At 39.0% G+C, this 24,266-nt stretch overlaps 1 protein-coding gene across 2 annotated transcripts in view; it reads right to left on the bottom strand.

The window, feature by feature from the left end:
- Positions 1-24,266, bottom strand: part of COMP (cartilage oligomeric matrix protein) — a 35,539-nt gene that overhangs the window by 8,313 nt on the left and 2,960 nt on the right. The window contains exons 1-6 of one of the 2 annotated variants that reach the window (XM_062596511.1): positions 22,903-22,994; positions 22,172-22,330; positions 7,422-7,670; positions 4,965-5,050; positions 2,686-2,737; positions 781-953 (exon numbers count right to left, since the gene is read on the bottom strand). In XM_062596511.1, the coding sequence (XP_062452495.1) occupies positions 781-953; positions 2,686-2,737; positions 4,965-5,050; positions 7,422-7,497 (387 nt within the window). In that variant the 5' untranslated portion in view covers positions 7,498-7,670; positions 22,172-22,330; positions 22,903-22,994. Of the gene's footprint in view, positions 1-780; positions 954-2,685; positions 2,738-4,964; positions 5,051-7,421; positions 7,671-22,171; positions 22,331-22,902; positions 22,995-24,266 lie in introns of those variants that run through there. The other variant, XM_062596512.1, reaches the window with a different exon arrangement.

The following is a 24,266-nucleotide window of genomic DNA, read 5'->3' as shown; positions in this document are numbered from 1 at the left end:
TGCAGCAGTTCCCATGTATTGGGGGTTAACATCAACCCCACAATCTCTCATGGATCCATTAGTTCCACTGAGTTTTTAAAGTGAAGCACTATAGAGGTGATGTGGCTTTGCAAGACACTTAGAGTGGGTTGGTGGACTACAAGCAGCCTAAGACTATGGTTTGAAAACCACACAACTAAGGAATCTCATAGACATGAAAGACTAACAGCTGAGTAAAGCTTTACCCGTGTAGAGAGTAAACTTGATAGAAAAACCACATTTCACTTTTTAGAAAGAGAGAGGTGGGGGGGAAATAAAACAACCAAACAAAAACTCCCATCCTTTCCCCAATATCTGCTAGGTACAAGTGAAGCAATCTAAACAGCATGGTAATATTTACTGTATACATGCATCTGTGCTTGTGTAATGTTCGATTCTGTTCCACACATCATAAATCTCACCTCTAGAAACTCATCAGCCACTAGCTCAATAGGTTGTAGGAGCAGAAGGGACTGTTTTGGTCTTCCAAACTCACCTTCTCATGCAGTACAGACTGAAGCATTTTATTTTGTTTGAAGCCTGTATCTTTCAGAAAGAAATATCTAGCTAGACTAGATCTAAAGACACCACAGAACAGAGCTGGCAGCAACGTGAGATACAGACTTCCTTCCAGCGAAATGATGTTTCTGTTGAACTGCTCAGGGAATTGCAGTGCTTGCATCAACCACAAGACACACCAACAGCACTCCAAGAAAAGTGAGCCAATTTTGTAACTTCTGACCTGGACTATTTGGCTGTTACCTCATTGATATCTGTGCACTGGGACCCATTGCCTGAATAACCTGGGGGACAGGGTCCACAGCGGAAGCCAGTGCTGGTCTCAGTGCAGGCAACTCCAGGGAAGCAGGGGTTTGGGACGCATCTGTTGAACTGTGTTACAGTGATGACAGGGCCCGTTGCCTCCGTATGCATGCCTAGAGGACAATAAGAACATTAAGAACTGTCACTGCCAGAGTCTATTATCAGGTGGTCCCATCATCTCAGCTATAAGAGCTCAGCATGTTTCACACACAAGATGCTTCCTTGCAGCCCTTCTGAGGGTTGAGCCGTTGTGCCTCTATTTTGTAAATGGAGAAAAGTGAAGTCAAAAGCAGCAACTTGACAGATTTCTGAGTCAGAGAAGATAAATAAAAAAACCCAACCAATCCAGAAACTTTAACTCCCAGGGCAAAACCCTGGTCATGCAGCCCTCTTTGTTGGTGTAACACTCTTGTTTTTGGAGTTGAATTTTAGGTCAAATGCAGTGTTTTTGTCCTTATCCTCATGACCTGATCTCAGAACACCAACAAAGAACCTAGGATCCCAGCCCTAGAATCAAAAATATGATCAGGAACTAAACTCCTACAGCACAAGAGAATTTGAAAAGTGGATCTTTGTGGGACAAAGAATTCCACTGAAGGTCAGTTCAAGACTGAATAAACTCCTCCAGAAACTAGAATTGTCCCAAGTCTTCCACACCCGCTACTCCAAGTGGGAAGCACATTTTCTGATCTTGCTTTCTCCAGCTTTTTTATCCAAAAAAACTCCCAACACCCTACCACCAGCAGCAAAATCTTTACCAAGAAGGCCTATTCTCTTCATGTTTTTCTTCAGGAAGTAATGAGAGAACAAAACGATTGATGTGAGTCACATTGTTCAATGCTTGACTAAAAGAAGCTCTCTATGGTGATGAGTGCAGAAGAAGAATGTACACAGAGTAGAACAGCAAGCAGGGAAGGTACAGATCAAGTGACAGAGAGAAAGTTTGAGACAGTTTTATAAGCAGCTTATTTAAACAATTGCTGTGGGTGAATGCATTTCTGTGCTGCTGACCCCAGAGGCTTTGGCTAATCTTTTTTTCCAGCAGAAGTCTCCAAATGTGGAAACAGTTATTGGTCTGTCCTTTGAGTGTACCAGCAAAAAACAAAGCATCTCTAAGAACCATGCTTTCTGAAAGTCAGATAATGGAAGTAAGTTTCAGTCCAGAAAAATCATTTAATGGAGAGCAAGATTTATACAAGAAAATTTTATGACCCTGCTTCCTGAATCCTCTGTAAACAAGCTCTTTGCTTGGAGGGTGACAGCATTAGGATGGAAGGAGTATCAGAGTAATGCCTCCTGGGAGCCTCCATTCACAGCTCAAGGATAGCCAACAATATGCCACAGGACACCCAGTATACATTCCTGGGTAATTCTAACATGGGCCATAGGCTGGGTTATTAGGAGGCATGTGGCTGGGCAAGTTTTGGCACCTAGAATGCAGCAGTTGCCTTGAGAAGTGCAATGTGATATGTCATAGAACCACTAACAAACTTCATTTTGGAAACAGTGGAAGTAAACAAATACTAGGGATTTGCTTGAAAGAAATGTAAGCTTTCTAAGGCTATTCCTGAACCCCACACTTAAAGGGGTAACAACTTCATCTGCCTTTGAGCCATGAGGACAGCAGGGAACACAGATCCATGCACGCAAAATGCTTTGGGGGTTGGGGGGAGAAAAAGTATCATTAACCTTGAGTATTACCCTATGACACTCAGGACAATGGTGAAACAAGCCAATGCCTTTGGGTAGACAGTCACAGGTGGCATTTACTACTTGTCTGGACACAATATATGAAGTAGTTGTGGAAGGCAGCTGGACATTGGATATTTCAGCTCAGTAACTCACCACAAGCATCACACTCCATGACTGTGTTCTTCAGGAATGTTATCTCCTTAATCTAGAAGGAAATCAGAACCACCACTTAGCTAAAGGCTGAGTTTTACTCCCCCACAAACCAATAGTCCCACTGCCAAAAAAATAAAATAAAAAAAGCTGTCTCTCTGGAATTGCACAGCAAATTAACTCTTATCCCAAAGTCTGTGTTGCAGACTTTCTGGAAGCTGGAGTGGCTTGTTCTCCTGCAGTAAGTCACTCCTACTGCAGTGTTCCTACAGGTTAGCTGGGTAATATTACTCTATGACAGATGCAGGAAACACTGGATTTAAAAAACATAGAAAACAAGTGCCATAAAAAATGAGTAATCTACTTTATTTGGGTCTTATACTCTAGATGATGCTGCACTAGAAGTCCTAAAGAGGTCTACTTCATCTGTAGCTCAGGTATTGCATAGGTAAAGTCAGGAGGAGATTCCTATGTGCTATTTCTGCAGATAAGTTAGGTCAGAGATGACTGATGTATGTCATTCTTTGGCCCTAATCTCCTTGTCATGAAGACATCTAGAGACTAATTACAAAGGCTCTTCTCTCCAGACTTCCTCTGATCTCCTCAAGGCTACTATTCCTTCAAGATTGCTTCAGTAAACAGATAATCCATAGCAGCAGCAGTGAAGAAATGCTGTTTCCTTGGTGAAGAAAGGAGTATGGGACAGGCTCAAAGAAGCAAGTCAACCACAAGCTAATATTTATGTTTCTCCAACATCTCAGATGGAGCAGGCATCCTAGCAGGCATCTTTCCTGCAAAAGCCTTCCTGGCTATTTACAACTGATGTTCAAGAGCAATTACACAACCACTCTTCCACACTGTGGACTTCATGTTTCCACTATCAAATCATTTCACTTTGTGCTCAGATAAAAACATCTGCTCATGTCTTTCTACCAGGTCCCAGATATAATAGCAAGCTTTCATTCTATGTTTGATTCTTTGTTCCCTCTAACATGGCCTGGGGTCATGCATTTTTACTAGTTAATGGAGAGACAGATCTAACCAAAATCCTCAGATATCTCCCATGGTGGTGGTGATGGGGGTGGTTAGAGAGCAAAGGGCAGTATTTGGAATGTTGCTGATGGGTATCAGTAGTTCCTCTGCGCCAAGAATCATTCAGTCTGTAGGTCAGGAGAGTAGACCTAGCCTTTTATTATTACTCCTTTTGCCATCCTTATAGTCAATGTCTCAAAATGCTGATTCAAGGAACATTAAGTTTTAGAACATCTCTGCATACATTAACAAATTAATGAACTGCCACTTTGGCTCTCCCGTGATATATGTAAATTTCTTCCCCAAATGAGACTTTTCTTGAAAGCACTGTTGAGAAAAACGCCATGGATTAAAAAAAAAAAAAAAAAAGGTGGCAAGAGAAAGAACAAATATAAAACCTGTATGGAGAAGCAATGCTAAGCTGGAAGGGAACACTGGAAATCATTGCTCCAGGCTGCCAGGAACCATGTCTGACCTGAATCCTAGTAAACACTGGGTATTTATGCAGCAGCCTGAAATGTGAGAATAACTCAATGCAACAGATGTTTTTGCAGATTAGAGGCCGCCCAGTTTGCACTGGCACAGAGACCTGTCTGCCATTCCAATTATCTGGCAGGCAGAGGCTGCTGCCCTCAGCTCCCAGAGTGGATAAAGGGAGAATGGAACCTTTTTCTATACTTAGAAGAGCTGACCAGACAAACCACCATCTCCTCATTAAAATGGGAAAAGAGCTAAGCACCCAAGAAGTTCCAAATTCCCTTATAAACTACTGGAGCCAGACAGGTTTAGGATTAAAGTGAAGAGAAAAGAGTGAATACAGAGCTTGTTTAGTCTCCATATAAATTCCCTTTCCAGGGCCTTAACAGATGGATGAAAGGTCTTCGCCATCTTCCAGGTTTGGCCTCTCTACTTCTTTCATGAACCCACAAAACCAAGGAAAAAGTGACTTGTTTTTCCAGTTAAACATATGCCCACTGTATGCACATTTTTTGTTGTTAAAATTTTTTTCTCTATTTACGCTGTTTTTCAACAGATATGCTTCCGAGCAACAAAATCTGCATTCAAATGATTTTACTTTATCCCAGAATTACAGATCTGATTACAAGACCATCTTGTGATCCTGATCTTCAGAACAATAGAATCATTTTACCTAAAGCAAGAGGCCTTCCTATTCTACAGCTCAGCACATAAGGCAGAGGGCTTGGTGATCTCTCCTGTGCAGCAAGAAACTAGGTCCCTTACTCACTTACCTGTTGTTTCAACAAGTCTCGAACTTCCATCAGCACACGGTTAGTTTCTCTCATCTCTTCCAGCATTTCAGGGCCAACCTCACCTCCTACCAAAAACACATTGGTTGGAGGAGGAAAAAAAACCTCACATGCACACCTCCCCCACACAGAAGAGCCATTAGCAGCACAAAACAACTGATACAACAACCTCAGTTTAATACTAGAGATAAGGAATCCTCCACACCTACCACTCCCTCCCAGTTCCTAAGTAGAAATTTGCTAGAAGCAACAACATCACAAGATCTTGCACATAGGCTAGAATTTGCTCTGGACAGGACAGACCATGATAACCAGCCATGCCTGTCATTCAGGTAGGTAACAGTTACCCTTCAGCAAACAAATCGGTCTGGCAGTTGTGGTAGCTGTTAATCTGGCATGCTCTGAGCAGTTCGCACATAGGAATGCTCTTCTGCCAAAAGCAGCAAATTAATAATTCAGTGCTGTAGAAGCTACTAAAGTGAAACTCTTTGCTGAGTCTATCCCAAGCATGCTGAATGTGGAAAAGGAATGGCACATCAGCCATTGCATACCCTGGTTTCAAATAAGACATAGCAGTCTTTTTTCTAGTATGAAGATGGGTTCTTTTTGGGTAGTGGCAACTTCAAATTGCCTTGCAGTGGCTTTGGGCACTTGCCTCTCAATGCAAAATTGCAAAAGCCTGTTTAAACTATGCTGAAGAGAAGATACAAGTTGCCTTAAGAGGTCATCTAAGGCAGATTAGAAGCTAGAGGATGGGAGTGAAAAGTCTCGTTAGAGTTGCCTAGTCATGCTAAAAGTCTAGTCCATAATTTTCCGCTTTACTCAAGAAGAATAAATGAATATAGCTAACTATATTTCTAGAGACATGCAAGTTTTAAGAAAACCTGAAGGTTTAAAAACCCACAGGCAGATGGAACAGGACAAGAAGTTCAACCGATATTCTCCAATCTGACATGAAATGAGAAAATACAATCTCATTTCTCTAAGTTTTTCTAGATCAGCAGGTCCTCTTGATACCTTGGTATAACTTAAACAGCAAAGATATGACTGGAGCTCACATATCTACATCAGAACTAACTTCAGACTCACTGATAACAGTATAGCATTGGCAGCAGAACTCTGCACAGGGAAAATATAATCCAAGAATCTAGATAAATGATCATCTCATACTGAGATCCATACCGTCATGTCTATCCTGCTATCAGTACTCATTCTAGCTATTTTAAAGCTAGTGTTGATTCAGCTACCATTAACAGAAGTCATGCCTTGATTACAGCTTAAGTAAACCTTTATAAAGCGAGACACAGCAGTATCTTCTGCAAACAGCACTGATTGTTCAGGGGAACGTTAGCTGGGTTTGGAGGTCTACTTCCTCTGAGCATGCAGAATTTGCTAGGATCAGAGGCAGGATGTCAGTCCATACTACTGACTTGGTACTGCAATTTAGGCATTCTCACTTGACAAATGAGCCTGAAAGCCTGGTAGATCTTCCCCGCACAGAACCAAGGTGACTTGGTGAATATTTGTAACCTCTCCAATATACTTCGTTTTGGTGACTAAACTGAAAGTAACACAAATGTGCTATTCTAAGACAAAAAATAACAAATGAAGTGACTTTTCTTTTTATTTCAAATGAGGAACATCCACATGATTTCTAACTTCAAACAGAGATTTTGAATAAGCTCTGCATGAAGGCTTCAGGCAGCTTCTGTTATACCTATGAAAAAGTTTCCATCCCTAGCAACAAGATGCATTTTAAAAATAAAGGACTTGGATGTTTTTAAATACTCAGATTCACAAAAATGGATCAATCACTCAAGAACAATTTCCAAAGGAAATCTGCATTTGCAGACGTTATTATGCATCCTTCTTGGGCTCATTCTGTAAGCACACACGTACACACACCTGCTACATGGTCTTTCAAGTCAGAATCTGCTGGATCTCACAGGTCCTCCTGCATTTGAACAATCTCCTAATGAGCTGTTCAGCAAAGGAGAACTATTACAGCAAAATTAGAAGGGGTGGGTTCCTAGAGGTCAGGGTTTCCCTAAATTCTGTGTACACAATTAGAGAGAATAGCCAAGGATTCTGCCATAGGACACTCAGTATCTGCTGGGTGTCTAATTTAATCACATGCCAAATGCAGATTAACATAACTTTATGATCTGTAATGGCCTGCCAGAGAGAGAAAATTACCATTTGCCTCACAGTATTTTTTCCCCATTAAAAATCATCACTGTTCAGAATGGGGGAGAGGAAGGAGGATAACAGTCTTAGACCGAACATTTACAGTTCAGCTTAAGGTTTCATATGAAACTACAAATCTGAAATATTGTTGCCAGGCTTCAGCAGATGCAATTGAAACTTCTTCATTTCCCTGCTTCAAAACAGAATTTACATAGCAGTCCAGAAAGCATAGAGATAATTAAAATTACTTACCTGCTCTTCTCTGTTGACTTGATAAAAAGGGACAAGAGAGGCAAAGGAGAAAAACTAAGGCTAGAGTTGAAGTCATCTTTGAATCTACAAGCAGTCTGGATGTACAGGCTTCTCTTGCAATGAATTTTTAACCTGCAGGTTTGCTTCTGCTCCCCATTAGTGTCTGTGGTTTGCTATTTATGAAGTTGCATTCCTTCCTCTGAAGTTCTTATTCTCTGATGCTGGACGAGGGGTGGACGTCATTTCTGGCTGCAAGTCCACAGAGAACGTTACAAAAGTAAACAATATGAGAAAGTCATCAGGAGCAGTTTAATTTTTTTTTTTAAGACCAGCTTGCACCAAAATAGGTCAGAAAATTCCAGAATTAAATGAATTCTTTTGGAATCAGAGTTTATTTCTTCTTCATAGACATGGGATAGACAGATGATTCATAGCCATATCCCCTCACAGTCTTTTCTTTCTAAAACTGCTCACAAAAGCCATGGGACATCTGGACTTCACTAGAGTTTCAGAAAAGGCTCTTTAAACTCTTAAGACTGTTTTACCACTCATGCTCAGGGGTAGAATTATTGAATCATCTTTTAATTTCAGAGAAGAGCTATCACATCTTATTTCAGAAATGGATCAGCCAAGTGTACTAGCCCGTTAGAGGTTGATGTTTTTATTATCCCTCACCCTATCAAGGGGTTTCTAGGGGCAGGATGTGGCATAGCAGTGACAGCATGAAGGAAAGGTAAGCTTTGCTGTTTCTTGTCTGTGAAGGAATGAGTTTCAATCCAACACTCTCGATCTAGCACTTTCCATCAAAAGACACAGGGCAGATTGAGAAATCCATGTAGAGCAGCCAAAGAAAACCTGTCCATACAAGAGTCTTCAGCTACTACATCAAAGAAATTGCACGGATAACTGTAATCTGTAAAAAGGTTAGTCTGAGGAAAGAAAGACCAGTGAAATTCTTGATCACATATTCTCACTTTTCAATTGAGAAATGAGGTAGCACGATGATCATACAATATCCTTGGAGACACCACAAACAGGAAAGCCCCAGAAAACAGTAGCTCAGTCTTTAAACTTTTATAGCAGCAGGATCCTTGGATATTTACATGAACTTTTTTCTAGTTTTGACTTTAAAGACCTCCCATGTTCAGGAAGAGACTTCTTATCCCTGTGGCCATGCACAGTTTAAGGGTGACTGTGCAGTCTTGTATATGCTGGTGAGCATGCAAGCCTGTTCTCCAGAGAAAGCCACCAAATATTAGTTTTATATTATGGGAATGCTGCAACAGATGGATTTTACATTTTCTTGCACCAGAAGAAAATGTACCAGTTTGTACTAAAAATAAAGTTAACTTACTCATGTTAACTAGGTGGCCTTCATATGATTCTGCTTGTCTAGAACACATCATCTCATGTCACCCACAGTGAATGACTTCTTGTTGTGAACCCAAAGGTAAAAATCAGCTTTATGTGATTGTTACTTGTGGTAAATGTAAGCGGTTTAGCTGGAAATCAGAACAACTGAGTTTCCCAGTTCCTGGCATTTCTGGGTCCTTCCTGACAAATCAAAACCATGCCAACTTATTACTAAAGATATGATAATATTATTTCTCCTAGTGATGCTCTGTAAAATATTTATTTGTATTTTTTACTTTATAGCAATGAATGGAATGAGGAATGAAAGATGCACTTTTACCCACTCCACAGAGACTTTCACCTCAAACAGTGGTCGTTGTTGCCCCTCCACCTTATGTTTGACATGCTGTTGTCAAAACAGACACATTCAAACTTTGCAGACTGCTTAGTCCAGGACCTTTCTGCTACATGGCCTGCAAAGGAGCCTACCAGTACCTGCTATGGTTGTGGAAAATTTTAAGGGGAAAGCACATTATTTCAATAGAAGCCTGAAAGGTCATTAAAGGAAGACCCTTGCAAAATGTACAGAAAAATTCCATTTGTTTCAAGTGGAAAGAAGTCATAAAAATCCAGAAAGAGTTGCACTCATGTGGAATGAGGACTGTACAAGGGTCAAATGTGAGGTCACCTTGGTAACAATTTACATCAGATTTGCTTTGTGTGGCTATCCATATAGACAGATAAGACTATTAAAATCTTGTGGTTCAAGATTCAAAATTCAAAAGCATTCAATACAAGGCAAATAGAACATGCCAGAGGAATAATGGTGTTTTCTACTATCCAAGTGAAAAATTACTCAATGTTTTTTGTTTTTAATGTTCTGATACCAAACAAACAAAAAAAAACAAATACCCTTGATACGGTGCTTGAAAGCCATGTTGCTCGGTTCTACTTAAGTCCCTCTTTACCTTATAGCCAACCTGGACAAGAAAGGATGAAAATTGCTGTACTTCTTTTTTTAAAGAAAACCCTCATAACCCTCAGCAAAAATTAATACGGGACCTCATAGTGACAGAATAATGCTTCTTATTGCTCACTTAATCTAAGCAAAATGAAGCAAAGCATATTAAACCTAAAGCACACCAATCATAAGTGCTTGAACAAATAGGTCTTCTGCATATGAAGGCAGTGATCATATATCTCCACGCTCTTTTTTTCCAGAAACCCAAAGCCATTTCTCTTTGGTTTGCAATAGTTTCTGGAATCACTTCTACTCACTGATGGTAGCAAAATAACTGTACAAAGAAAAATACAGCTAGATTCTACACAGCTTTCTGGAGTTGAGCAAGACACGGTGTCTCCACAGGGTGAGGTCATTCCTACCCTTATTTTCCTTGGAATCATTCTACTTCTTTCTATATTCAGATCTGAGGGCTAGAAATCCCTGTAAATCACTGCTCCAACACAGCTTAAACACACAGTAGCAGTTCAGAAAACATTCGGCTATTTTGAGGGGCCTCCATCTGTTTAAAAAGGAGAAATTAAAAAGAAGCTAATATATCTCGAACTTGTTATTATCTGATGTGGAAAACATCTTCCAGATTTGTTAATACCATTTTTTAAAGTATTACTGATATGAAAAAAAGTGAATAGTAGCTAGTGTTTATTTAGGCTTCAATGTAAAATTTTTTTTGAACTCTGTATAGTGCCAGGTTAGTTGCACCTTTTTCCCTGACTGCAGTTGACATCACAAGTGAAACTAGCACATAAACAAACAACAAAAAGAAAAGCTCATACTAGTTTAAAGTTTAAATATTTTCCATCTCTGTGTTTTAAACTAATGTTTGCCAAGTGAAGGACAAAAGTCAGAAGGAAAATGTGATTTTACAATCTTGCTAAGGTCAAATTCTAAAAATAAGTGAAAAATACCTACACCCTCTGAAATAGTATGCTAAGTGTTTTACAATGTTTCTTACACACTTACGGCCATAAGAGAACAAATCATGTAAAAGATGCCTGGATGGGACTTCAAAAGTCATCTTCTCTATTTCTTCCCAATATAGGATCAATAGTACTTATGCCATTTTTCAGAAAGGTTTCTCTACCCTGTTCTTAAATGCCTCCCCCGACAGAGGCTCCACAGGCACCAGGCAGCCTTCCAATGCTTTACACTCTTACTGTCAGAAAATCTCTCTCAGGGACGCAGTTTAAGCCCCTTGCTTTCCTTATGCACCAGGGACATAGGGAAGAGATTAGTTCCTTCTCTGAAGGATCATATATTTGAACTCGCATTTCAATTACTAGACTTTTCTACAAAAGCATGGAATGTATGTAGCCTCCAAGTTTCATACATCCAATATAGAAAAGTAGAGATTTAGTTATCTGAACTAAATCATAATCAGTCATGATTTTAGTTAACTGTCACCATACATAAGCTATCACTGACACAGAAGATACATTATTTATTCTACAGAACTGCACTATTACAACTGAAGTTGAATCAACTTGATATATTTATGCAATACTCATTTGTATTTCACTCATTAGCAACTGGTTGATCAGTAAGAAACCTAACACATCAGAATTTTACAGTTCAGTTTTTTTATCTTCTACTTATTTTGAATGCTATATTCAAACACTTGCAAATTCCTAAGATATCAATTGTGGAAAGGACTGGACAGTGAGAAGTTTGATGCCCAAGAGCCAACAGGCTCTTCAGTTTTGTCCTACCTTTCTATGATGTGCTTCCAGCAAAACCAAAATCCTATTATTTTCATGAGATTTTGAAAATCATAGTTTTACAGCTTGATTATGTACAAATACTTATTTCATCCGTTGCTAAAACACAGTCTCAACAAAAAGGATTCCTAAACGATCTGTACTTAGAACTATGAGTCCTGAAGTAACAAAGTTCAGGTATGGTTTTTAAACAGTAGCACCGACACTTTATAGAAGACAGATCCATTATTTGACATAAACACCTAGAATAAAACAAGTATTTATATATAAACTCCACCAGTGAACAGGTAAGAACAGCCCCTCCTTGCCCAGTATGCCTCATTCATTGCAAGACGCAGTATTCCTGAAAGGCTGTGCTTCGTTACATATTTGAAAAGTAACAGCTTGCCACAGTCTGGTTCATGTCTTCAGCTTTAATTCCCTTAGAAAAGCAAGATACAAGGTCACTGAAGACCTTGTAAGCACTTTTAATATTTCTTCCATTTTAACCAATGGCAAACTGCAATGACAGAGAATCAATCATACAAGACATAGTGAGTGCCTATGACTTCATTGTGCACTATGTTAACTCTATCATTCATTTTTCGTGTTGTTTTCTATCAGTTAATGGAATTTGACTAATATCAGTAAAGCCATTTACACAAGTTTAAAAAAAAGTCACACAACTCACTGTAGCAATCAACAAAATGACATAATGCTGGACCACAACCACAGTGTCACAGCAATTGGTACATTGCGACCTGGAAGTCTCCTGTGAGCAAGCTGTTGCTTTATAGCACAGAAAGTAGCACCATCCTCAAAGTAAGGTTAGAGTTCCAAAAGCGTCAACTTTCCCGCTTATTCCTCTGATACTATTAGAACTGACTCTTTCTTTTCCTTTTATTCACTGAATGGGGAAGAGAAAGGTGCTAGACTGAAAATTTCCAAGTGTATCATCTTCTGTATCTGGACAGATTCATTATGCCTCTGGACCTGACCTAGGAAGCTAGTACTAATTGGAAAAAATTGCAGTCCCACAAGCTTCATCTCTCTAATCAGACCTCCAACAAGATAACCAATTTGTAGCGACCATAGGAAAGCTGAATCACCCAACAACTTTTTACTGCCACAGTACTTTTCTGAGGAAGATAGCTGTTTTACAGACGTGAAGCAGAATCACTCAGAGGTTAAGCAGCTTGTGCTAGTTTACAACATGGAAGTGAATTGAACCTAGATGCCCAAGGCTCATGGCAGCACTATATAAACTAGCTTTCTTCTCTGAAGGTGATGAGGGAGATAAATTTTCATTTACAAACATCAGCATGTAAAGATACCAAAAATAAATGCACACACACATCTATCGGAATAAGTGACACTATGTATTGTCTGGGCAGCCTCATTACCATTGTAATTTCCTGACCTTTCTGGAAGTGGCATATTCTGCCCTTATCAGCTGAGAGAACGACATGTAACGGTGTAGAGATTCAGAGGAGCATCAGCAAGAAAAATGATACTTTCCAAGAGGAAAAAAATATCAAACAACCAGTACTTCAGCAAATAAAAACTGCATAAGTGAGCAGCAACAAAACCACCATTCAGTTTCATCAAAGACATGATACTGAACTTCAAGGACTCAGAGAGCAGCAGGAAGCATGAATGAGGCTAATCTAGACTGGCTACTCAAGCCCAGAACATTACTAAATGCATGAAGGAGAAAGACCTACATTCTAACTCCTGCATTTTGTCATGGAACAGCAAGAGCAGCACTACTCCATGATGGGAAGACAAACCAGGAACCAAGAGAGACAAAAGTATCACCAGGAAACACTCACAGTATTTGAGCAGAGAGCAGGGGAACCTATAACATGTTCCATCAACAGTTCCAGACAAAGAGAGGTGGCAGATCAGGTTCATCCAGGGAATACAGTCAGGAACAACAGGAGATGAGGCCAGAGACAGAGATGTATACAGGCACACTACAAGTAACTCAGGCCAGGATTAAAGTTCTAGGCCTGAGTTCAACTGTAGCCCCAAAATAAAGCACAGAGTATGTGGAGTAGAGGTATTGGGTGAGGCTAGTCAGCACATTTAAGGACTATTAGCACACTCAGCCCTGACTTGTTTAATATGGACCTCTCTCAGCTGCACCAGATTCAGCATACTCCTTGCAGAACACCTAAGAACAAGGAAGCAAGGAGTGGGTTTCTGCCCTGATTATTCTCTAAAGCCCTGGAGTTTTTCTCTGTTCAAAACAAAAATCTGATATAGTTGAAGATAAACAAAAGATCACCCTGGATGTTGTGCTTTATTTAAAATACATTCTAGTACTTCTCAGTGGCTTGATAGATTTTGATACTGTAATTTCTTTGTCTTCTATGGAAAGATTGCAGCATTGTCAAACATTCTGCGTTTCTGGGTCTCACACTGATAATCCTACACTTTCCAAAATGCCTCAGACATGGTGTCAACATAATGCTATCTGAATAAAACTAAGACACCTGGCACTAAAAAACTCTTTACAAAATGGAGGGCAGGAGGCCAATCAAGGAGATTTTATAAGCCCCCAAATTTCCTATCAGCCCTTATTCAGTTTTGTTTTGCCTCTTATTTAAGCTGCCAAAGACAAACTACGAGAAATTAGAAGCCCAAGGGGTGGAAAAGCAGTGGCATGCTCAGATCAAGAAGAGCTATCTCCCATCTTTCCCTTCCTCTCACTGTAATGAGGCTTACAGATGGGGGTGTAAAATACTGCCAGAGCTCCTACTCCCCACCGCCACCCTGCTCAAAACTATTCCCCAGCATATGTTGTAATCATACACCCAGGAGGGTTGTTAAAGGCCTTACAGGAAACATCTCACATTTTTTCCTTTACTATTCATGCCATTTTCTATTATGGACAATAAAGACTTCTAACATTGGATTAAACTCATTTGCAACAATGAGCTACTATTGCTCCAGGAGCCAGTGGGAGCTCAGACTCATTGAGGGAACTGGGAATAATTAACTGAATTGTACTGGAAAAAAAAGAGAAGACTGAAGGCTGTTTTGACCAGGAGAGATGCAAACTGATGCTATGGTTAAGCCATCATGTCTCGCTGGGAATTATTGTTGGGAGTATCATTAATGCTTGGAGTATGCAGTTTTTCTTCAGTAAAACTGCTTTGGCTGTGGTCTCCTTTTCGAATTTCTGCTACTAAAGGACACCTCCCAGAGTCATAATGACAATAACACAGCTTTACTGGATTGCTTTCACTCCTTGCTCAGTATGTACTAAGTCACTTCCCAAAACTCTTAGGGATGGCAAAGCTTAAAAACAAAAGCTGTTCTAAACAGGCAGCCTTTTCTTTTCCCATAAATGATCTATATAATCCATCCCTGTGGTCAAACCTTCCTATTGTGTAATCTAGGGGTCTTCAATAATAGTGTAAACAGGAATTGTCTCATTACAGAAGGGACTGGAAGTGCTCAGGGCTCTGAGATCACACATGTAGGTGGGCAGACAGCATGTACAGTTTTTAATGGTCTAGGGACCTCTTTTAGGGAGCACTGACTTGTTTTTGATCATTTACCAAAACTTATTAACTCAAGAGAAACATCTGCTATTGACCCCTTCATAGGCAGGATATTGAACTTGAGGAACCCTGGATATCTACTCTGATATGTTGCTGGAACTGTCTAAATATGATTAGTTCAGTAGCTATACATAAATGCACATACTGTGTATAAATTATACTATTTCTGTACCATATATACAAATATTACACAGACCGGTATTTGCTGTCCTCAAATTACTGCCTTCCAGCCACAAGCTGGCACATGCCATTAGTCCTTTACCATGCAACTTCAAAAAAAGATCAAGTTTCCATACTGCCTTTCAGCAAGGAAGATCCCAAAGAACCTGACAATCCATTCATACCTAATACCACCAGAACATAGACACCTTTGGGACTGAGCACTGCCAAATACATAACAGAGTGCAGAACAGCAGAAAGAAGGAAACATTTTGGCTTGAAACTCCAGAAAAAAAAAACTCCCTTTTTATGGAGACAGCCAAGGAATGGTTAGCATCCATTCACAGGAGACAGCACTGTACTTTCTATGGTCAGATCCCAAAGACCCACAGAGAAAATCTGAATTTCACAGTTTATTCTACCTCAGAAGTGGTAAGTTACCTTTTCCAGCATGTTGGATCAGTAATTCTATTAACTATGTTCACATAGACCACAAAGCTGTCTTTTCTGTGGACACCTCAAGGGAACATCAAGAAATTTTCCATGCCAGAAGTTATATTAAGCAAATCAGTTCAGGCCTCCTGGACATATACAGGAAAAAGCTGTAGCTTTTTAATAAGTGTTGATTCAAGATTAATGATAGTTCTCTTGACACTTCCGCTCTCACTGACTGTAATTGGAGCCATTTTTAATTCTCATTTGCTCATTTTCACATAACCTATCTAAATCAATTAGATCTACTGCTTATATTAAAAATAACACCATCATAAAACAGAAGGAAGATATCTATCATGATTTAACAGCTGGAAATAAGCAAAACTAGCACCAAGCAATCAGGTCTTTTCAGGACACCGGTGATCAACAGACCACTACGAAGTACTATGTAAAAATATAAACTGCAGTCAGCTGTTGCAAGAGATGTAAACTCTTCCAGTGCTGAAAATGAGAATTATCTTGTACAAAGAAGAAAAGATAGATAACACTGAATTAACTTAATCTCCTTCACATCATCACTGGCTGAGGGGATGCTGAAAGAGCTAGGTCAGGAGTCTAACCATAGCTTTCTCCAAATTCAATTCTTCAATGGATGGGTGAAAGAAAGAGGCAAAAGAAGCTAATCACTAAATGCAATACTCCATACTTGAGAAAAAGACTGCAGACATAAACCCAGTTTTAAAATGAGTAGTTTAATACTTGCATGCAGAAATATGACTTCTTCTCATGCAAGGGAAGTGAGAGAGAAAAAAGCCTAGGAATGATGATGAAAATTCTTCTGGTGTAGGGGCTTTCTTCGGTTGCCATGAAGTCAAGATGACTAGGACATTTATGGAGGGCACAAAGACTGGAGGTATACATGAAGGGCTGATACGTTGTCAAGGCTGTACTCGAAAGTTGTCTTATCCATATGCAAAATGAGAATCCTGAATATGAAAAAAGGTTTAATATTTTAGCTGAGCCTTAATATTCCACAAAAAACACATTCTTCCTCTCATAATGGTAGTAGAGCAGAACATTGTCTCTCAAAATTTTAAGATCACACCCCAATTCAATTCTTTAGTGACTTTTGTTAGATTTTGAGCAAACAAGAATGAGTCTCCTTCCTGGAAACTCTTTTTCAGGCCTTTATTGCTTGTCCCCAAAATCTTGACCACAAAAGGACATCCACTCAAGGATGAGCAGAGATTGATAAATCTAGTGTCTTCAAGACAAACTCCATTATATCACAGTATATCTTCCACACTGCTGTCCCCCTTCCAGTATTTGCCTGAGGCATTCCATAGGCATTCTGTCAAAGATAATTACAGCTGTCATAGGAATGAATAGACAAAAATGTTCATAGGCCCACGCTGTGGAGGTGGGGAAGGACAGTTACTGTCCTCAGAAGCAGGAGCACTTTGTCTCTCTCAAAAGACAGATCTCATCCGATACAAAGATGAGGTTTCAAACAGAAATGAGAGCACAGACCTAGGCAGCTGTGCGCTTGTCCACATTTAGTTAGATAACGTTAAACACTCTGCTGCAAAAGGCCCCCCACTCAGGCCTCAAAGCAGATAGGTAATGCTCAGAAATGTTATCTGAGTTGCAGCTTTCTCCACGCTGAGGAGTATGCCTGTGTTACCTGGCCTAGACCAAGAGAAAGTTATTAACAAGTAGAAGTCAAAAGAATTAATTCAAAAGGCCTATTAATATTACAGCAGCTTCATTTATGAAACTGTCTCACCAATTGCTTGTTTCACTGACTGTGGAAACAAAGAATCTAAGTAAAGTACTGGCTACTAAATGCATGCTTTTCCTGACACAAAATACTGTCAGTTTATCTTATCACACATCTCTTTTCACGTGCACATTTTATTTTCATAACCTTTGAGACATTACAGATTATGTCTTTATTTGAAATCTGTGCTTCTTTGTACATCATTTATAAACTCAGAGGAAAATTCAACATCATCCAGACTACGGCTTTTTTTTCCCCCCTAGAGAAATGGAAAATTGGCATGCATGTACACAGGCTCAAAAGTGGTGGGAATTTCTCCAGAAAGATGGAGTCTGGAGGCTGATCCAAACCTCTTGAGTTTTCAAGAAAATATCAGACTAGAAATCTCAGAGGAATGAACTGGCTCCAGAGATTTCTGGCTATTCCTTTTCCTGACCCCACCCAGAGCTGAAGAAACAGCCACAAAATCTAACCTAATCTTTTTCACAGTATTTTTCAGTGTCATGGACTGGGTAAAGATTCAGAGTAAGTCTTTATTTCATTTAAACTGCTCTTCACATCCAAAGATTGCAAGGACACATATTCTGACGAGTTGCAACAGTCACAGAATTACTCTAATTTTAATTCCACATGGAAACTAGAAACTTGGTCCTCTGTATTTTTGCAATGCTTCCTTCAACAAAGGCCAATTGCTTTTGGCTAGCACAATAGTCAGTTTCTTCCACTAACCTTTACTCAAGCCAAAACACTTTGGGTGTAAGCGACATTGAGTTCCTGAGACAATAACGGCCAGAGAAATACCTATCATGAGAGTGGAATCTGAGAGCTCTCCCTGAACTGCAGCTGCCTTGCCTCTCCTTGACATCTTTTCAGTCTTTAAATGCTCTCTGCACAAGCCATTACACCCTTCAACATTTCTTCCAGGAAAGCGCATACAATTCCAGGAACCCCACGCCTCAGGTGAATAAACTGCAGCCACAAAAGCAAATTTCTATTGGCAAGGCAGGAGACAATGTTGAAACTGTGAAGGTCTCTATATACAAATGCAGTAAAGGTTACTGCAAAGGCCTACTTTTTCCAAGGAAATCAAATATCAACGTATGGTTTGCATAGGAGATCTTCTAGAAAGACTCTACATGTCTAACATGTCTAACCCTATATACTCAGCAAAAACTGATCTCACTGCCTGAGATCATTTGCTGGCTTCAAGTCACGTCTAGGAGTTACTCTTCACACAGTGGGAAGAAACATTGTTCTAGGGAGATCCAAGTCTGACTTCTAAATCTCCCTATGAAATAGGAACTTTGGCCATTTAGCACTGCAGGTGCTCCCCCCCACCCCCCTTAGATGAGGTTTGTGGTGGCCTCTAGTGGAACATGGAAAGAATGGTATAAAAAGGAAAAAGGAGTGAGGTATGTGCAGCCTCCTGCAAAGCTGACCAGGTCTTCAGCTACCCATAGCTGAATTCAGTGAAAATTTGTTAAAACAATATGTCCTTGCTAGTAAAGGGTTAATCTCCAGACTACCACCCCCCTCCAGCCTGACAGTGGTCCATCCATTCAGACCACTTGTAGCTCCATAACTGGGTCATAGTATAATGAAAAAGACCTCCAATAATACAGTTTTAAAATAATATTTTTGAAGATTCCTGATGGTCATCAGTTTATCAAGTCCACAGGTATGCGCTGTGTTTTGCTTCATCATTTCTGTTTCCACAGTCCTGAGGGGGCAGATGCAGGGTTATCAAATGCATTTGATTTAAGCCCCAAGTGAATAGTTTAGTATCAGTCTTCTCAGATCACAGCAACCATCCATTTGTTCCACTATTCCAGCTAGCCCAAGATTTAGCTTCTGACTTCAAGACTCATGGACTGATCATAAGTGAATGCACTATTTGACTGGAATTATAATCTTCCTGCCCTCCATTTTCTAATAAGCCCTCAAACTCATAGAAAATATTGGGTTATTTCCCCAGCCACTCCTCAAAATTGTTCAATATAGTTTTTCATCCTTGACCTTGCATATTTTTACTTTCTACAAGCTGTTTATTACTCTGTGCAAATTCTCCTGCTATAGAAGGTCTTCTGCATCTTGGCTAGTAGCCTTGTGTGGCTCTTGATCCAAAGCAGTCCATTGCTCAATGTTTAATATTACTCTTTTTGTTTAAATGACATCATTACTAAAGCGCTATTTAGAATTACTGCTCTGCAAACCTTCTTCAGATCCTTTTTGCGATCATCTCTTCCAGTAGAGTCATACACTAGTTTGCTGCCAGAAAGGTGGCCTAATGTTAATATTTTGCCCGAGACTGGCACATCACTTACTTGCCAGAAGGTTTCCCATAGCACCTTTGCTCTGCTTTCATACTTTAGCTGAAATCAAGGCCATAGGATGTAGTTCAACAACATTTCATTTTCTTAATAACATTTTCTAACAATTGCATAAAAGGATTCTGTGTTCTGGTTTCTTCCATATGACATATGGCTCAGGGATTTCCAGACCAGAATTGAGAAGCAATTTGAAAGCTTTTGTTTGTTCATAAATCAAACACACAGCCCCAGTTGCAGAGTGTCCAGACTTCATGATGGGATCATAGGTTTGCCACGGGCCTTGCAGGAATTAAAGCAGAGTACACTTCTGTTATAGCGTTTGTAGCAGCTACTGACACACTGAATCTCAAAATCTACTAAAATCTGGGACCCCACTGTCCTCTTCATCTTTTCATATGCTCCGTTTGATGAAATTCCACCAGTGGCCTGGGTACATTCCCAAGGAACTCACTGACTTCTGGGAAGGCATTACACAGCTACACTGTACCCATTCATGACTTGTGTTCAGTACTGGCTTGGTTCCTCTTCAAATCCACAACATTTTGCAAGGAAAACATTCTTTCCACTTCAAGTAAACCTCTCCAACCTGAAACTAGTCTGGTTGAGGCACACAGTCTCTTCTTGCCCTGCACTCACCCTAAGACATAAGAAATATGGGTTTTCTAATGGGAAAACTTCCATGTTAGCAAGGCTATTGTGACACCTTATACATTTGCTCTCCCTCAATTCTAGATCTGCATTTTCTCAGGCAAGAGCTAGAGGAAAAACAATTGTTAATATTACTAGTCCTACCTGTAGTGGTTACTATAGTACGGAAGATCTTACATTTAGTGTTTTCTAAACTTTTAATATATACAATGGGAAGAAAAGGACTAGTTGGTAGATTTTGTATTTCACATCAAAAGGAACTGACATGTCTGTGAAAAAGCCAGAGAGAATAATTCTTGCAGGCTAGTGACTGGAAAATTAAATGGTTGGTATTTCAGGACAGGGACTGCCTTGGGTACAAGTGTCTAGTCTAACAGGAATCTGAACAACTAAGTCACGTAGCCACATTATATGGTTTAACACATGCTCTTACATCGATAACTTTCAGAAAATTTTAGACACCTACCAGCAACACCCAGAAGGCAATCTAGCTAATAACTGGATTGCTTACATTATTTCATTTTTAAAAGAAGTGCCAAATTAACAGACTTCTCTCACAGCAGGAGGAAGTATTCACTTGGAACATATGTTGAGAATGGAACCATGTTATTCACTTAAACAACTAGCAAAGAAAAAGACAGGGTGGGTCTCAAAAAATACTGCTTTTCAAACAACTTGTTTTCTTAAGATCCTACTTACAAAAGATAGCCTCACATTTAACCCTGGGCAAGTCACACTCCCCAAAGTTAAAAACATGTTTGTAAGGCAGTAGAGCTTTAAGAAGGAAGAAAAATGTTGCTGCATTGGAAAACATTTTGCTAAAACTCTAAGTATTTATAAACTAAAATGAGGCACCAGAGATAACCTAAAAATCCACCACTCTTACTTTTTCCCCACTAAAACAGAGGGAGACACACCAATCCACAAAATTCAAACACACATCAAAACTGTTTGTGAAGTACTGGATTTCACATTATACCAAAATAACCTCATTGCTTCTCTCTCTGCCTAGGAAAACTGCCAGAAATTAAAACAAAGAAAGATGTACTGTCTTTTAGTCAATCAAGAGCTTCAAAATTTGTTTTTAAAATAAGATAGAACAACAGCTGTTTTGAAGAAAACCCTTTTAAAGAACTGTTGATGCCCCTTTACAAACAGACTATTTTTAACAAGTCTGCTCCCTCCAGAACCCCTACAAAAGAAAGTCTTAATAAGCAACAGTAACTCTCAAGTAGCTTCTTGAATATATCCATCAATTCCAGCAAATTTTTCTTGCATTTTAAAACTGATGCCTTTTTGCCAGCAATCTTAATTTTATGACCAGTTATAAAGAAGTAGCTCTTTTCATCCAGTATTTCTGCTACCAAAAATTGTGCACAAAGTCAGAAGCTCTGTTCTTAAGAAGTTTTTCCCCCTACATTAGTTCTTTGAATTCAGATTCTGTGTTAATGTGGCATTGTTTAGGACAAACATAGTCTTCTGACATTCATACTCATTCAGCTACTTTCAAGGAGTGAGAGCTATAAAGGATTTAAATATATTGGGAGGAGGAAGGATTTCAAATTCTAAATTAAAACAAAATATTTTTAATTCATATTTTAATATGAAATTACCTTTTCACAGTTTATTACTTTTTAGTATCACCTTAGCTTAGACAGTAAAGGAAAATTGGTTTGTAGCACTGAGTTTATGACTAGTTTCATTTAGTAGCTTTCATATACTGCTACAGTTACATCTTTTTATGGTATTCATTACCTTGTATCTGAGTACCTTCACATTCCCATATTACAAGCAGAACCAGTCAAGATCACTGAAGAAATTTCAAGATCTTCTCTTCCTTCTCCTTTGTTGTTTTAAGCCACTTATCCATGACTGGCTTTGGGAACACTTTTTACAGCCACACTGCAATTTAGCCTGCAGGTAAATCAGTTGAAAGACAGAAATATTACATAATTTGCTGAAGGATGAAAGAGTTGAGATTCCCCTAATAATGAGTGATGGCCTATCTCTGTGAATTTTCTATGGTACATTACTGGTATTTCTGAAATCAAAATTGGGTTGTATTTACTGTTGCACCCAGATTTCTGAGACCTTAGAGAAAGTTTTACATTCGCACAGTATTTCTCTGATGTGTATTTAGTTCATGAAAACATTCCACCCATTAAAGGGCTTTCTAAAAATGACCATTCAATCTAATGCTACTTGACAGAGACTTTTTAATGATATGGTAAAACACTTACAGAAACATAAGCACTAAGGACTGAACTCTGTAAAGTTATAATAAAACAAATCTTCAGTTCCACCTTAATCAGAGCAATGCTTTCTTCCAGAACTCTTCTTTATAAATCATTGGCTCTGTACAGATCCCATAAACAAAGCAGCATGCCCAATTAGAGATGCCTTTGTCTCCTCATGGCTGGAAGGAAAGCTTTACTGACATTAGGGATTCATAGACTGCATGTGCTTAAATACACATGATGCGTTACCTTCGATCTAGTGCATATTAGGATTGTGCTTTTTAATTCCACAAGAGTCCAATAAACCTTTCAACATCTACTTAGGGTTTTTTTACAGTCCTCTTATTTCACGAAGGCATTTATATGAGATCTGTTCTTATGATATTTGCATCATCAGCCATTAGTTCCTGAAAATCAAATACAAGTAAACATAATCTTCTTGTCCAGTGCCTATTAAATGCTCCAATTTGTTGATCCAATAGCTAGCGATGGAACAAAAATACAGCCAGCCCAACCACTCCCTGTCCCGACACTATTACAGACATTCCAGTAGGAAAAAGGTCAGGAAAGATTGTGAAGTTCTGGGAAAACATTCATTTTAGCTATTAATACTTACTATCACATTTTATAAAGTCCATGAAGCTTTTTAGAGATTATTTGGGATGAAGGAAGCTATCAAAATGTTATGATCCCAGAAGATCCTTCCAAACAAAAGGAAAATATATGTTGCTATGAATCTGCATAAAGCTGTTCTCTTGATTTTTTTCCAATGTTATGTTAGCTTTCCTTCTATGTCCCTCTTGTGGTGACTGAGCAGAAGTGTAATATCTGCAATGGAATGGCTAGTTCACAGCCTTCAAAAATTTTTGCTTTGTTGCTGCATTTTTGGTGCTTTTTTCATTACAAGATTTTCTCTTTCAAGATTCTTTGATATTGAAAATTTCTCAGTATCTTCTGACAAGCAAATATTTTTTTTTTAACAAATATTCTCTGCTCTTCCATTTTCTAGTAGCCAGGCTAGGTAAAACTCCAAAGGATTTTCACTTGAAGCTTTGTCTTAGGAAAGAGAAAAACAAAGAGAAAAGCAGAGAGAGAAGAACTTCTAACGCGATGAGAGTTACATGATCATTAAACCAAAAAGAAAAAATAGATGCTAAAATGCAGATGTAAGGTGACAAAACTGATAAGAATGCAAAGTGATTAAATAAGCATAATAAATTTACTGATTACATTTATAGTTCTATATGTTAATGTATTGCAAAATCACAGCATTTATTGTATATAGATGTGAGCATTTCTTATGAATTCTTTGTCAAGAACATGTGATCTCCACTTGCAAGATATCAGATAATATAAAAATGTGCTTTATATTTGTTGTCCCCTAACCTGAGATGTTTTATCCCAGGATAAGAATACTTGATTTTTTTAGCCAACCCTGTTATTTAAAGTAGCAGCTCTGCAAAGATTTTTTCACATGCAATTTGATTGGCTCTGAACCCTTCACGTCATCATGACACTTCCTAACACTATCTCCAAGGCTTGGAGTTTGCAGAGACCAATCGCTCCACTCTTTTTTATAGCAGCTTTTTTTCACTCTTCTCTTGTGTAGTCCT

Source organism: Rhea pennata, chromosome 27 (genome assembly GCF_028389875.1).
Source record: "Rhea pennata isolate bPtePen1 chromosome 27, bPtePen1.pri, whole genome shotgun sequence".
NCBI classification, from domain to species: domain Eukaryota; kingdom Metazoa; phylum Chordata; class Aves; order Rheiformes; family Rheidae; genus Rhea; species Rhea pennata.
The sequence above is the reverse complement of the archived record's forward strand: the minus strand, read 5'-3'. Positions and strand labels throughout refer to the sequence as shown.